At 38.9% G+C, this 14,963-nt stretch overlaps 1 protein-coding gene across 1 annotated transcript in view; it reads left to right on the plus strand.

Moving 5' to 3' along the window:
• The window catches only part of LAMA2 (laminin subunit alpha 2), a 528,196-nt gene that overhangs the window by 352,415 nt on the left and 160,818 nt on the right, over positions 1-14,963 (plus strand). The window contains exons 22-24 of the mRNA XM_070733489.1: positions 1,705-1,841; positions 6,805-7,041; positions 8,077-8,220. Coding sequence (XP_070589590.1) covers positions 1,705-1,841; positions 6,805-7,041; positions 8,077-8,220 — 518 coding nt within the window. The remainder of the gene's footprint in view (positions 1-1,704; positions 1,842-6,804; positions 7,042-8,076; positions 8,221-14,963) is intronic.

Here is a 14,963-nt window from a genome sequence, read left to right on the forward strand (position 1 = left end):
CAACAAAACATCAAACCAATTCTGTTGCAGTAATTTAGAAGTATTTCTTATTACCTATGATGGGATTCTTGCAAAGCACAAATATATAGGTTTGCTCTCTGCTTACTTGGCAAATATTTAAAACAGAATTACTATTCTTTATATTTCATTCATTCTAAGAAAAAAAAGGTAAATGAACAGCTAGCATGTTAAGAATAGCAGGTTTTATGTTATCTTATTTCAGAAAAGTTGCTGTTTGGAATAGGAGCTGGACGTCTATTCAACTGTTGAGGGAGAGAAATAAAATAACCCTGGTTGATATATTCCCTGGGGAGTATATCCCTAAGTGTGTGATTAACAAAGCCCATTAAGGGTATTTAGAAATAATTGCTTAAGTTCCCAAAGGTATCTTAAGGAAGTCACATGCTAGGATAGTAAGCTGGCTTCTCTAATGAGGAGGAAAAGAAAATAAGAAAATTATTTCTGTAGGAAATGGGCTGAAGGAAAGAACCTTAGAAACAGAGGAGGGTTCCCACTGATTTGGACCAGTTCTGTAGAACCGTTAGTAACTTGGTGGCCTGGGTCACTGCAACCGGCAGCAACACAGGCCTGCCACGCCCCTGAGCCAGTTCTCTTGGCCCCATGGGCCCGCCATCTTGTTTTTTGCTTTGCGCATGTGCAGAAGCTATTTTTTTAGTAATACACATGTGTCTCTGAGCGGACTGGCAGTAGAAGAATCCGGAACCTACCCGTGCTTAGACTCCTGCAGACAAGGAAGTTCTGAACCAATAGAAATAGTCCTTGACTTACCAATAGAAATAGTCCTTGACTTACAAGGACCATTTGTGACCATTCAAAGTTTGTGACTATTTGTGACCATTCAAAGTTACAGTGGCACTGAACAAAGTGGCTTATGACCATTTTTCACACTTAAGACCTCTACAGTATCCCCCATGATCACATGATCAAAATTCATATGCTAGGCAGCTGACTCTTATTTATGATCATTGCAGCGTCCCAGAGTTATGAAGTCACTTTTTGCAACTTTCTAACAAGCAAAGTCAATGGGGAATCCAGTTTCGGTTAACAACTGTGTTACTAACTTAACAATTACAGTCAGTCACTTAACAACTATGGCAAGAAAGATTGTAAAATGGGACAAAATTCACTTAGCAACAGAAATTTTGGGGTGAATAGAAGCATAGAAACATAGAAGATTGACAGCAGAAAAAGACCTCGTGGTCCATCTAGTCTGCCCTTATACTATTTCCTGTATCTTATCTTAGGATGGATATATGTTTATCCCAGGCATGTTTAAATTCAGTTACTGTGGATTTACCAACCACGTCTGCTGGAAGTTTGTTCGTAATTTGTTTGTTCGAATTGTGATCGTAAGTCAAGGTCTATCTGTAGCTCCTCCCTTTCATGCCACAAATGCCCTCAATGAGAGCTAGGTTAAAAATTATTAAATGTTAATACTTCTGGAGCTGTATATTGAACAATAACTCAAATGATAAACCCATTTCTTTGTCCTACTTTCTTCTGGAACAGTAGTCACCATGACCATATCACATGGTCACTGAGTTATTATATTTCTAACCCATGATTGAATAAATTTTCACAGAGAATAGTATCAAATGCCAAAAATCATTCTGTATATGTAGAGTAAGGTAGTCCATGTTTTAAAATGATTGTCTTTGTCTTTTTTAATCCTCTTCCATGAAGCTTGTCAATGTGCCCATCTTGGTAATAATTGTGACCCACATACTGGCCGTTGCATCTGCCCTCCCAATACCACAGGAAACAGATGTGAAAAATGTGTACCGAACCACTGGGGCCATGATATTATCAATGGATGCAAGGTGAATATTTCCTTTCTTTCTTTTTTTCATTGTCCTAACTTTAGGAAGTTATACCAGATAAAGTTGACTTGTGTGACTATATCCTTGAAGTTGTGTTTTAACTAGAACTGGCATAGTATGCATAGAAATGTCACACATGCACATATTATGAATCAGCTCTTATAGTTGAAAGCAAAAAAAACCCACCATAGTATCTACCAGTATATATTTACCCGTAGATATAATATACCGCAACAAAGTAAAATCTTGCTAGCTGAGATCTACTTTTTTTTAAACAAAAAGATCACTTTTTCCATGGATTATATTAATAATATTCCAAAAATTTCATTCGAGAATATCATTTTTTATATTTATAGACAATATTGCTATTAGTTTTTTTAAATTAAAAATAGTAAAGAAACGTAGAAGATAGATCAGGTTAAAAACCAAGTTAGGTGATTAATTGTAAGCTCCCACATATTATATATGTGTCTGAGTCTAAGGAGAAAGCAGCATTAAAAAATTGAATGAGTGAATGAATGAATGAATAAATAAATAAATATAGTTTTCATCTCAAAGTATTCATATTAAGTAACTGAAATAGATACTAGATACAGTGATACCTCGTCTTACAAAACGCCTCATCATACAAACTTTTCAAGATACAAATCCGGGGTTTAAGATTTGTTTGCTTCTTCTTACAAACTATTTTCACCTTACAAACCCACCGCCGCCACTGGGATGCCCTGCCTCCAGACTTCCGTTGCCAGTGAGCACCTGTTTTGTGCGACTGGGATTCCCCTGAGGCTCCCTCCATGGGAAACCCCACCTCTGGACTTCCGTGTTTTTATGATGCTGCATGGGAATCCCAGCAGTGCAAAAACGGGCACTTCACTGCAACGGAAGTCCGGAGGTGGGTTTTTCCCGGTGAGGGGAGCCTCACTGAAATCACAGCATTGCAAAAACACTGAGGTCCAGAGGTGGGGTTTCCCATGGAGGGGAGCCTCAGTGGAATCTCAGCAGCGCAAAAACGGGTGCTTCGACTGGCAAAATGGGTGAATTTTGGGCTTGCACGCATTAATCGCTTTTCCATTGATTCCTATGGGAAACATTGTTTCGTCTTACAAACTTTCACCTTAAGAACCTCGTGCCGGAACCAATTAAGTTTGTAAGACAAGGTATCACTGTACTATTATATAAATAAATTGGATATGCTATTTTTATTATATCTACACTATTCTGATGTCCTTGAGGTAGATGTGATAAATATGAAGGATCCTTTTATAGGATTATTAAACACATAATTTTCAAGTGTTGTTTACCTTACCTTATGGCTTCTCAATACATTTGATGGAAGTGAATTGCATTCACAATGTCAAATATAGCAATAGCACTTAGACTTATATACTGCTTTAGAGTGCTTTACGGCACTTTCTAAGCAATTTACAGATCATATTGTCCCCAACTGTTTTGGGAGCAATTTTCATTTTACCCACCTCGGAAGAATGGAGGCCATCATGACTCAAGGTTATAAAGAAGCAATTGTTTATCTAGCCCTAATCTCAGTATGGTTCCTTTTTTGCTATATGACTTATAAGCAACTTGTACACTCTTATTTATTTTCACATCCATGCTATTTCAATCCAAATTAGTTTCTTGAGAATACACTGAAAAATAAAGTTTGTAATCAGCTTAAAAAAAAAAGCTGTGCAAATAATGATTGCTAGCAACAAAAAGAGGGTTAAGTTAGTTTTACAGTTGCAGTAAGTTGTTAAGAATATGTGTCCTGAATGCAAGCAATCAAATCTATTTCTATGGTTGCTAATCCAATAAATTAATGAGATAAATTTATTTTCTTTGGGGATTGTAAGGCTCCTCTTACGAAGCCTCCGTCTTTCTCCAGCATACCGATCGCCAAGCTTCTGCAAAGCGGCTTAATGAGGGTGAAAGACCCCTCTTTCGGTTCCAGGCTCTCTCATATCCCTCCTTGCCTTGTCTATTATCTGAGTGCGTTAGTATGGCAGCTGCTATGGCACTCTCTAAATTAATAATGATCTGTCAGCCAAGTCTCCCTTTTTAACGTATTTCAACTCATTTCTCAAAGCCAGGTGCAAGTGCCCCCTTCTCTGTTTGAGCTTTTAGCGGAGCCAATTTCAGAATCTCTCATAACTTACAGGCCAAAGGAATATTGCATGAAGCTGCCTCCGTGCAAAACAAACCTTAAAGCCGATTGTAATTTACTCCTGCATATGGTGAACAATTTGCTCACAAGAGGTTATATCCAGTATTTCTCAATGTGTGCAGCGCTCTCCTGCTTCTTAGAATGCAAAGCTAGTGATTCTTAATTGCCCATCACCCTTGGATCTATTCAAATCCATATTGGATTGCCCTAACGTGAAACAATACAGGTACTCCTTTATTTACAACAGTTCCTTTAGCGACTGTTCGAAGTTACAACATCCTGATTTAGGATCATTTTTTACACTTACAAACAAATTATATTATCCCATGGCCATGTAATCAAAATTCAGATGCTTGGCATTTGACTCATAGTTATGATAGTGGCAGAGTCCTGGAATCATGGGATCTCGTTTTGCAATCGTCTGACAATCAAATCAATAGGGAATCCAGATTCACTTAATCGCCCTGAGTCTTCGGAGAGGGGCGGCATACAAATCTAATAAATTATTATTTATTATTATTATTATTATTATTATTATTATTATTATTACTAATTTACTAATTTAAAAAGTTCAGTGACTCACTTACCAACGGTGGTAAGAAAGGTTGTAAAATGAAACAAAGCCTACTTAACAACGCTTTCTTACATGGGGCTACCTTTGAAAAGTATTCGGAAACTTCAGATCATGCAGAATGCAGTTGCGAGAGCTGTCATGGGCATTCCCAGATATGCCCATGTTTCATCATCACTCCGCAGCCTGCACTGGCTGCCGATCAGTTTCCGGTCACAATTCTAAGTGTTGGTTATGACCTATAAAGCCCTACATGGCATTGGACCAGAATACCTCCAGGACCGCCTGCTGCCACATGAATCCCAGCGACCATTTCGGTCCCACAGAGTTGGCCTTCTCCGGGTCCTGTCGATGAAACAATGCCGTCTGGCGGGACCCAGGGGAAGAGCCTTCTCTGTGGCGGGCCCGGCCCTCTGGAATCAGCTCGTCCAGAGATTAGGACTGTCCCCACCCTCCTTGCCTTTCGCAAACTTTTGAAAACTCATCTATGTCGCCAGGCATGGAGGAATTGATATATCCTTAGCTGCCTCTGATTTTATGGATGGTGTGTTTGGGCTATATGACTGTTTTAATAGGTTTTTTTTAAAAGGCTGTTTTAACATTGGATTTGTATATAATGTTTTATTGTTGTGAGCCGCTCCGAGTCCTCAGAGAGGGGCGGCATACAAATCTAATAAATTATTATTATTATTATTATTATTAACAAATATCTCTCTTAGCAAGAGAAATTTTGGGCTCAATTGTGGTCAAAGACCATCCATAGAGCTCCTTCAAAATCTGCTTTTTACCACTTGGACTTCTAATAGAAAAGGAATATTGATAGCATGAAGGGGATGTTTTTGTTTATTTTATTTATTAATTGGATTTGTATGCCATCCCTCTCTGAGGACTCAACATGACAACATGATGGGGACATTGATTTGGGGATTCCCCCCTCTCCAAAAAACCCCACACACAAACTGCACTTCTTCAGTTTCAGCAAGGTTCCCATGTTGCTGTTGCTGCTTCTGGCTTTGCCTTAAAATTTTCCTGCGAACTGAACGCTCTGACTTAATATTGTATGCCCACACTGCAATATAGGACTATAATGTGTACATAATATTAAGGCTATGCAGGACTTTGAATTTGATCTTTGCAGCTGCTAGAAAATTCCAGGAATGACATGGTTCTTTTAATGAGTTGCAGACAGACACTACATTCATGTCCTCAGGGAGTTGGGTGGCATATAAGTACAACTAATAAATAAATAAATAAATGTCCCCATGCATTTCAAAGCATCTCTTGAAGATTGAAGTCAAAACATGCTATACAGTTACATAATATATACATTAATGGGCATATTATTTTACAGTCTGGAAATCATGTTACTATATCATTTGCAGACTGTAAGATAATATTGGATATTTGGATATCCAAATATGGATATTTTTATCATTTATACATATAATGTTATAAATATTTATATTCTAATTTATAAATCTATTTTCAAGTACAATTGAATAATTTGCCTGTTTAAAATTCAAATTAATCCACGGGAAGATTTAAGTTAATTTGATACTTGCTCCATATTTAGTCTTTCAGACATACCTCAGTTCTACACAATTGTGTTCACCACCGATGTGAGGGAAGAATATTTACTATAGATTGAAAATGATGTTTAGTACACGAATACTGAGACTTACGAGAAAATAGTTTACAGTATCAGTTTCTTTTCTAATTTTAAAAAAGGATTCCTAGTTAAAAGAAAGTTTTCTGGATTTGCATATTAATTATTTTTCTGATAGGATTAATAAGATGGCTAGGGAATTCTGGAAGGTGAAATCCACTCATCTTAAAGTTGTTAAGTTTGTGAAATTCTGGGATAATATTTTGCACATTCTGCTGATTGATGGTCCCAACTGTATACAACTCACAGCTTTTTTTTGTCCACTTTGGGATTGAGAGACAGAGTTTTGCGTTCAAACCCCCCCTCCCCCCCAATATTCAGTTACTTTACTTAAAAGAAACACAATTCAAGTAATAACATTTATGAAAAATGAAATCAATGCCTGCAAATGCTAACATGAATATGTTGATGCTAATATGAATATATTGACAGCTACCAGTGATAGTTGCAGTCATTTTTGAGTATACTGTACTGTGGTTAAAACTGAAATCCTTCAAATGTTTCCCTTTCTAAAACAATCTAACTTGGGGTTTGTTTGTTTTTGTTTCTTTGTTTTTTGCTCTAGGCCTGTGATTGCACCATCGCTGGATCCCTCAGCTTCCAGTGTAACCATGATACTGGTTGCTGTTTCTGTCGCCCAGAATTCTCTGGCGATAAATGCACTGAATGCAGACTAGGCTATCGGAATTACCCACAATGCATTGCCTGTGAATGTCTGGTTGATGGTACTGAGCCCCAGACTTGCGATTCGGAAATGGAAAAGTGTTCTTGTGCTGATCATACAGGACAGTGCACCTGTAAAGTAAGAAAATGGGTCTTTCACTCTCTTATATATATTTCTGTTTTTAATTTGTCTCCGTGTAGTACTTTCTCTTTAGCTCGGTCAGCAGCTTAAGCTAAAAGAAAGAAGTGTGTTTCTGTTAGCAAGACACTGGAAACTTACCTTCCCTACCGGTTTGCATCGTGACTTAGCCAATCCTTGCTGAACTGTGTGGGGAGGGGTGTTGGGGGCAAGCAGAGGAGAGCTGGATCTAGTTAATATTTGGAAGGGAGACCATTGGGAAATTCCAGGGGTTTAGACTAGACTGAGAAACCAGTCAGCAGAAAACCATTTAACTATCACTGCCAAAGGAAACCATGTGGAAAGCTCTGTGGAGTTACCAGATAATCAAGGTTGGCTCTTAGAGGATTTTATCATAACGCTATAGTTCAGCCTTCCCCAGTGTGATAGCTGTCCACACTTTCATTCAGGAGCAAAACAGCTGTCATTTTTCACTGTTGGCTGTGCTCAAGTTCTGTTGAATTGCTATGCTGTCTTATGGAAGTAAGTAAGCAAAGCAACTTTTGAGCAACTTTCAAAGAAATATTCTTCCCATGCTTTAAAAAACATTCTCCTTCTGTGTAGCTTGCTTGATGGTTATAATAATCTGGAGTTTAGCCATTATGAACTCCATTTCATATTAAGACTCAATCAGAACCCAGGTCTCCTGCTTCTCAGTCCCCACAGATCAATTTTAAAAAAATTAAAGGCAGGCAAAGAGTATTTTTAAAATGATGGGATCGTAAATGTGGTAGCCACTGGGCTTTATGTGAGCCACCCTGAGTCTACGGAGAGGGGCGGCATACAAATCTAAATAATAATAATAATAATAATAATAATAATAATAATAATAATAATAGTTTATTCTGCCAAAGGAATCTTACTACCACGTATCTTCGTCCTACTAAGTTGTGTACTTTAAGACTTTTATTTGATAAGTTAGTCTCCAAATTAGAATGTAAAAGAGAATGATGATCATTTCTAAAGCTTTCTCCTCTTCTTCTTTTTTGTTACCAGATGAATGTGGAAGGTGTCAACTGTGACAGGTGCAAAGCTGGCCGATTTGGACTCTCTGCCAGGAACCCACTTGGCTGCAACAGCTGCTACTGCTTTGGCCTGACATCAGAATGCAGTGAGGCGAAGGGACTGGTCCGTGTGTGGGTAAGTACAAGACTGCTGAGCCATGTAATGCAATCATGTTGTTTCCTGCTGATATCTTTTAGTCAGACACAGAGATGAAGATAGGAAATATAGAAAAGCATTTAAGCAATTTCTCCCCTGTGTATTTTGAGAACTGGATAGAAAGCCGTGTTCCATTGAGCAATCGGGGTCAAAATGTTCCAAAGAAACCTCAGAACTTCAAGCCCTTGAGTAAAGCTATTCAAATCCAGAAAACGAAGTCATAATGAAAGGGATAGCAAATTGTCCCATACAGAGCTTAAAGATATTGGCTGCTCAAATGAAAAAAAAAATCCAGAATTTTTCATTTTTATCTAGAGGACTAGACTAGTTTGTAGTCCTATTAAGAGAACCTGTGTGATGTAATGCCTGCAATTTCCTTTTAATTTTAAAAAAACAAATTAACCATTGAAAAGTATTACTTTAATATTTTTATTGTCTCTAGGAGACACACATTTTCCACCAATTTCTAGCAGGGTGGTTACAGATTAGTCATTCTACATGGAGTCTCATGAATCAGGCAGCATACAAATCTTTGCAATAAAAAGAAATGTAATAAAAATACTGATTACTAGGACTGTGCAAAGCTGTTGCATATTAGCTCAAACAAAGCTAATATTTCTTTGGATGCAGCTCTCCCAAGTATCTGCAGCTATTAAAGCAGCTGTCAGGCCCCAAAACACCACCGTGTTTCCCTGAAAATAAGACCCTGGCTTGCATCTCCATTGGCTTCCTTTTCATTTTCATAGGCCTTCAGGAACTTCTTTGGGCCAGCAAGGCTTTCCCCAAAGGCCTCTGTAACCAATAACAGCACTCCAGATCTATCCAACTATCCAAAGATAAGTAGGCAGCTCCACCACCCCCTATCCCCATCCTAGCTTAATTTTTACCCATGCACCCTGGAGTGGGAAGAGTCTTAATTGAGGCTCATTTTGGGGGATCGGGCTTATATTGGACACACATGTAAAAATCAAACTAGGACTTACTTTCTGACTAGGTTGTATTTTCAAGGAAACACAGTATGTAGTTTTATTGTTTACATACTTATATATAGACTCTTGCCAAACTAAAGTTCTCTGCTAACTACATTTACCATATACACTGAGAAATATTAGGAAAGAGCTGTCTTCACAACAACAACAACAACAACAACAACAATAATAATAATAACAACAACAACAACAACAACATAGTTGGAAGGGACCTTTGATATTTCTAGTCCACCCCCCTGCTTAGACAGGAAACCCTACACCACTTCAGACAAATGGTTATCCAACATCTTCTTAAAAACTTCCAGTGTTGGAGCAGTTAAAATTTCTGGAGGCAAGCTGTTCCATTGATTAATTGTTCTAACTGTCAGGAAAGTTCTCCTTAGTTCTAAGTTACTTCTCTCCTTGTTTAGTTTCCACGCATTGCTTCTTGTTCTACCCTCAGGTGCTTTGGAGAATAGGTTGACTCCCTATTCTTTGTGGCAACACTGCTATCACGTCTCTCCTAGTCCGTATCTTAATTAAACTAGACATAGCCATTTCCTGCAACCTTTCTTCATATGTTTTAGTCTCCAGTCCCCTAATCCTTTTTGTTGCTCTTCTCTGCACTTTTTCTAGAGTCTCAATGTCTTTTTTACATCGTGGCAACCAAAACTGAATGCAGTATTCCAAGTGTGGCATAACTAAGGCATTATACAGTGGTATTAACACTTCACGTGATCTTGATTCTATCCCTCTCTTAATGCAGCCTAGAACTGTGTTGGCTTTTTCAGCAACTGCTGCACACTGCTGGCTCATATTTAAATGGTTGTCCACAAGGACTCCAAGATTCCTCTCACAGTTACTACTGTTGAGCAATGTACCACATATACTGTACTTGCATTTTAGTTTTTGTGCCTAAATGTAGAACCATATATCAAGCCGGTGCAGTTGGTGATGAGTTTTTTCACCATTGAATTTCATTTTGTTTGATAGTACCCAATGTTCAAGCCTGTTGAGATCCTTCTATATCTTGAGCCTTATCTTCTGGAGAGTTGCTTATTCTTGCCAGTTTGGTGTCATCTGAAAATTCTACTCCAAACATGAGGAGTTAAACTCCAAATCCAAATTTTAAAGTTTGTTTGTTTTTTCGTGGAATTAGTCCTTGGAACTTAATTGGATTTTCAGGTAATCTTAATAAATCAAGAGAAGACAGATAAGATCAACATTGAAATTCCTAAATAAGCTACTCAAGATTTGGAGAAGTTTCACATACAACTGTCAAAAATTATGATCCAGATACTACAGATGAAACATCCATAGACATTTTATGTGTCATGCCATCTTATTAAATGGAGATTTCAGTTTGGAGCAGGGCATGCTGAGAGGTTAATTTCCAGAGTATGTGAAACATGAGACAACTAGAGTTTACATGAATTTTTAAATCTTAATTTTTTATTATATTGACTCTCTTTTGGGACATAATATCTAAAGCAAATTATTTTGAAACTATCTTGGGTTGCTTAAAAGGATGACAGTAAATGAGTAAAGAAATAGAAATCTTATAAATTATTTGAAAACCCTGCAAATAAACCTAGCTACAATATTGTGTTGGTGCACTAAAGGTTATACAAAAATATGTGGGCTTTAACATTTAGGAGATGAACATAAAGTAACCGGAAGATTGTGAAATTTGCTCTCTAAACTAGACAATGTTTCAGGAATATTATAAAAAGGGGAATTTGCAATTTCAGAATATGCTTAGTAATAGTCTCCTTTTTGAACAGCTTCTGAAGGCACTTACTGAAAGGTGTTTGCATACTGAACTGATAAAGGAAAGGTTCAGATTATTACAAATAAAAAAGGGTTGTATCCATATATTAAATCTTAAAAACAGTCAAGAATTGCTGGGGAGCAGGATTTCCCAGGGATAAACTCTGATGATCAGGGCACCGACATCAAAATGAAAAAGAAAAAACACACCATGTGAATGGTCTTTTAGCTCTTATCACTCTTGGACAGATATTACCATAGATAAGAGAACCTCCCATATTCAAAATGTTGCTGAGGAGATAGCTATTGGTGAGAAACCCTAAACACCAACCCCTTCCCACCACATAGCTTTGGAATCCTTGTTAGCAAATGAGGCAAATTTGAGGGGTTCATATGATTCATTCTTTGTAAAAAAAAAAAATAAGAAGCCTTGGGAGAACCACATTTGGTTTACAATTTTTCCATCAAATGTTAATCTGATTTATTACTACTGAAAGAATTTATATCTACTTCAGATGATCTACAGACAATCCTTATGAAATGGGTCAATATAGGATCACAGTAAAAATAGTATAGTATTAGATAATATTTTAGTAATGTACAACCATTCCCAAATCTAATTTATATAGCCACCCATCTCACCCTTTCATGACATTTTCTCTGTGAAAGTGGAAGTTTTCCAATTTATTTCTCTAATTTATCTAGACACCTACCTCATAGCAAGTGACCATAGACAACGTATCGCAAAACTAAAAATAAATACCATACCTAAAATTATTACAATGAACAAATATTAAAACCATAAAAAATACTATAAAACAGGGAAAACAAGAATAAATGGAGAGATGTTAATAATAATAATAGTAATAAAAGTAACATCATTAGTTCATATCTTCACCTCAGGGAGGGAGAAGATTCCACAACATAGGAATATAATTGATTTCTTTTGGCTGATAGGATAATACTGTATTCAATACATATTTATTGAATACTTATTCAATAAACTTTAGATATATAAAAAGAGCAATCTTGTGTTTGCTAACATGGAAGCAAGTCCACTGTATTGGATGGGACTAACTCCCTAATGTTAAAGAGCACAGATTTGCATAATCAAAGCTTCACCTATCCTATATCTTAGGAAAGTAGAAATGTGCATGATTTAAAATGTCAATTTAAAATTTCCCTAATGATCAATTATCCCCCTTTTCAGCTCTCATATTTAAATGAGGCTTGCAGTTTTCACTCAGCAATGTCTGTGAGCACTTAGAACTTCTAAATATTCCGATCTATTTTAAAATAGTGAAGTGCAACTGGCAAATTTTCTGATGTAGAGGTACCATGAATGGAGCCATATATTTCAAATAAACCAGTTTCTTGCTGATTAGCATGTTTAATGCATGGGATCCAGGAACACCTCCAGAGGCGAGGCAAGCACTTCGCTTCATTTTGGCATTAGCATTTCAAAGAAGCGTGTTACTAAATCTGCTGGAAATATTACGGAGAAAGAATAATGTCAGTCCAAAAATTCATCTTTTCTTTGCTCAGCCCTTATTCTGTGAAGTTCCATAAAGGAGCAGATGCTTTCAGGAATGGTTTTCTTGGCTTAATTTAATTGCTGTGAATGACATACAGTAGATACTTGCAATTATTTATTTGTTCAATTTGTAGAGCCACCCATCTCAAGTACATAACTCGGTTCAACTCATGCTAAAAACAAATAAAATATATAAAATATTTATTGTATAAAATATTAAAATAAAACACGAAATAAGGCACATAATATGTACAGAATCAAAATAGAAACATAGAAACATAGAAGTCTGACGGCAGAAAAAGACCTCATGGTCCATCTAGTCTGCCCTTATACTATTTTCTGTATTTTATCTTAGGATGGATATATGTTTATCCCAGGCATGTTTAAATTCAGTTACTGTGGATTTATCTACCACATCTGCTGGAAGTTTGTTCCAAGGATCTACTACTCTTTAAGTAAAATAATATTTTCTCATGTTGCTTTTGATCTTTCCCCCAACTAACTTCAAATTGTGTCCCCTTGTTCTTGTGTTCACTTTCCTATTAAAAACACTTCCCTCCTGGACCTTATTTAACCTTTAATATATTTAAATGTTTCGATCATGTCCCCCCTTTTCCTTCTGTCCTCCAGACTATACAGATTGAGTTCATTAAGCCTTTCCTGATACGTTCTCCACTGCAGCTGGAAGGAGAGTCCAACATGGGTAGTTAACCAATCTTATTGGTAGAGACTGAGTTAATTATTTACATATTAATTAGGTACCGCCCCCTTGTATCCCCCATGAGCTCAGTTTTAAAAACTCAGTCTAAGAGTAGAGACTTACTGAGTTTGAGCTAAGCTAATTAAAGCTAATAAATTGTTTAAAAAAATATTAAAAAATATTTAAAAAATGTTAAAGATGTTTAAAAAATGTTGTAACCTGTTTAATGTTCTGCTTTGTTTTTCAGGCATAGCTGACAGCAGTGGAACAGACAACAAGGGGTCCCTGCCCCCCGCGGGCAGCACCCCCAACGATTCTCCTCAGGGGTTTTGTATTCCCTCCGAGGGAACACCCCGCAGAGGAGCATCCAGCCTGGAGGTCCCTGGCCCCCGAGGCCACACTAAGGCTGCGAGCCGAAGGTGGGGGGGTCCGCCCCCCCCACTGGGAGGCTTGGAATCGCTCTCCGAGATCGGCGAGGCGAGCCGAAAGAGCGATCAGCTGTTCGGCGGCTGGGAAATGAGCCGCCGCCGAAGCCGCCGCCGCCGGGGAAGAAAAAAGCCGCGGATAACGCTGCCGTTGCCGCCGCTGCAACAGCGCGACCGCTGAGACCACCAGGCTGTTCAGGACAGCGAAGGCGAGAGCCAGGGCGACCACCCTGGCGGGGACCGCCATTGGTGGCAGGGCGCGGAGCGGCGAGCCCGAAAAGACCGCGAAAGGCACGGGCGCCGCCATCTTGGCCAATTCGGCATGGAAACCAGCAATTCTGGTGGCAAAGGCGCGAGAGTGGGCTATGAGACCCCAGTGCGCATGCGCAAGAGGCTAAAGTGCCGAGGCGCCATTTTTACTGTGACTTGCAAGAGCGTGGAGCCAAATATTACTTTTCTGAACTGCTAACTGTGAGTACAATGGAAGAGAAGGCAGGGACTGACAAAAGCAGTTCCCCAGCTGCCAAGGATAAGGGCAAAGGGAAGGCAAAGGATAAGTCTAAAGCCTCCCAATCTTCCAGTTCCTCATTGAAGGAAGCAGAGAAGCGCATTAAGGCCCTTGAAAAAAAACTGGAAGTGGCCCTGCAGCCCTCTCCTTCCGGACTGCCCCTTACACAGCGGCAGCAAATGACCCCTGAACAGCTGATCTCCCAATCTCCCCTGGGGACCACTGGGGCCATGCTAACAGGGGACTGGTCGCCTGATAGACAATTTGTACCTATACCTCAGGCCATGCCACCACCTGGCACTTCTTGGAACAGACCGGGGTCTGCAGGACACTCGGTCAGAAGCCTACAGGGGCCTTCAGCTACGTTTACACCCACGGCAGCAGGCTTAAGAGGTCCCTCTGGCTCTTGGCAGCAGATGACACCTGACCTTCAGGAAATCATCGCCAACGTTTACTCACAGGGCATTGCTACGGGGGCGCAACAAAGCGTTAGGCCCCCACAACAGGCTCCAGAAAGAAATCCTTGGACTGTACCGCCCCCTTCTGGCGTGGGGTCGCTAATGGAGGAACCACAGTTTGAGGAAAGTGACAGAGAATATGATTGGTCAGAGGACGAGACAGTGCCGGATCCGCCACCAACGGTAGGACTGTTTAAACCGGCACTATTCAGGACCTTGCTTTGTAAAGCCAAGCAGGTGATGAACCTTGCAGCTGCTCCTAAGACAACTGACCCTACTGACACGACAAAGACTTCTGAGGCACTTCTTAAAGAAGCTCAGCCCGAGACTGAACACTTCCCAGCCTCCCACATATTTGT

This window comes from Erythrolamprus reginae, chromosome 1, assembly GCF_031021105.1.
Source record: "Erythrolamprus reginae isolate rEryReg1 chromosome 1, rEryReg1.hap1, whole genome shotgun sequence".
NCBI lineage: Eukaryota > Metazoa > Chordata > Lepidosauria > Squamata > Dipsadidae > Erythrolamprus > Erythrolamprus reginae.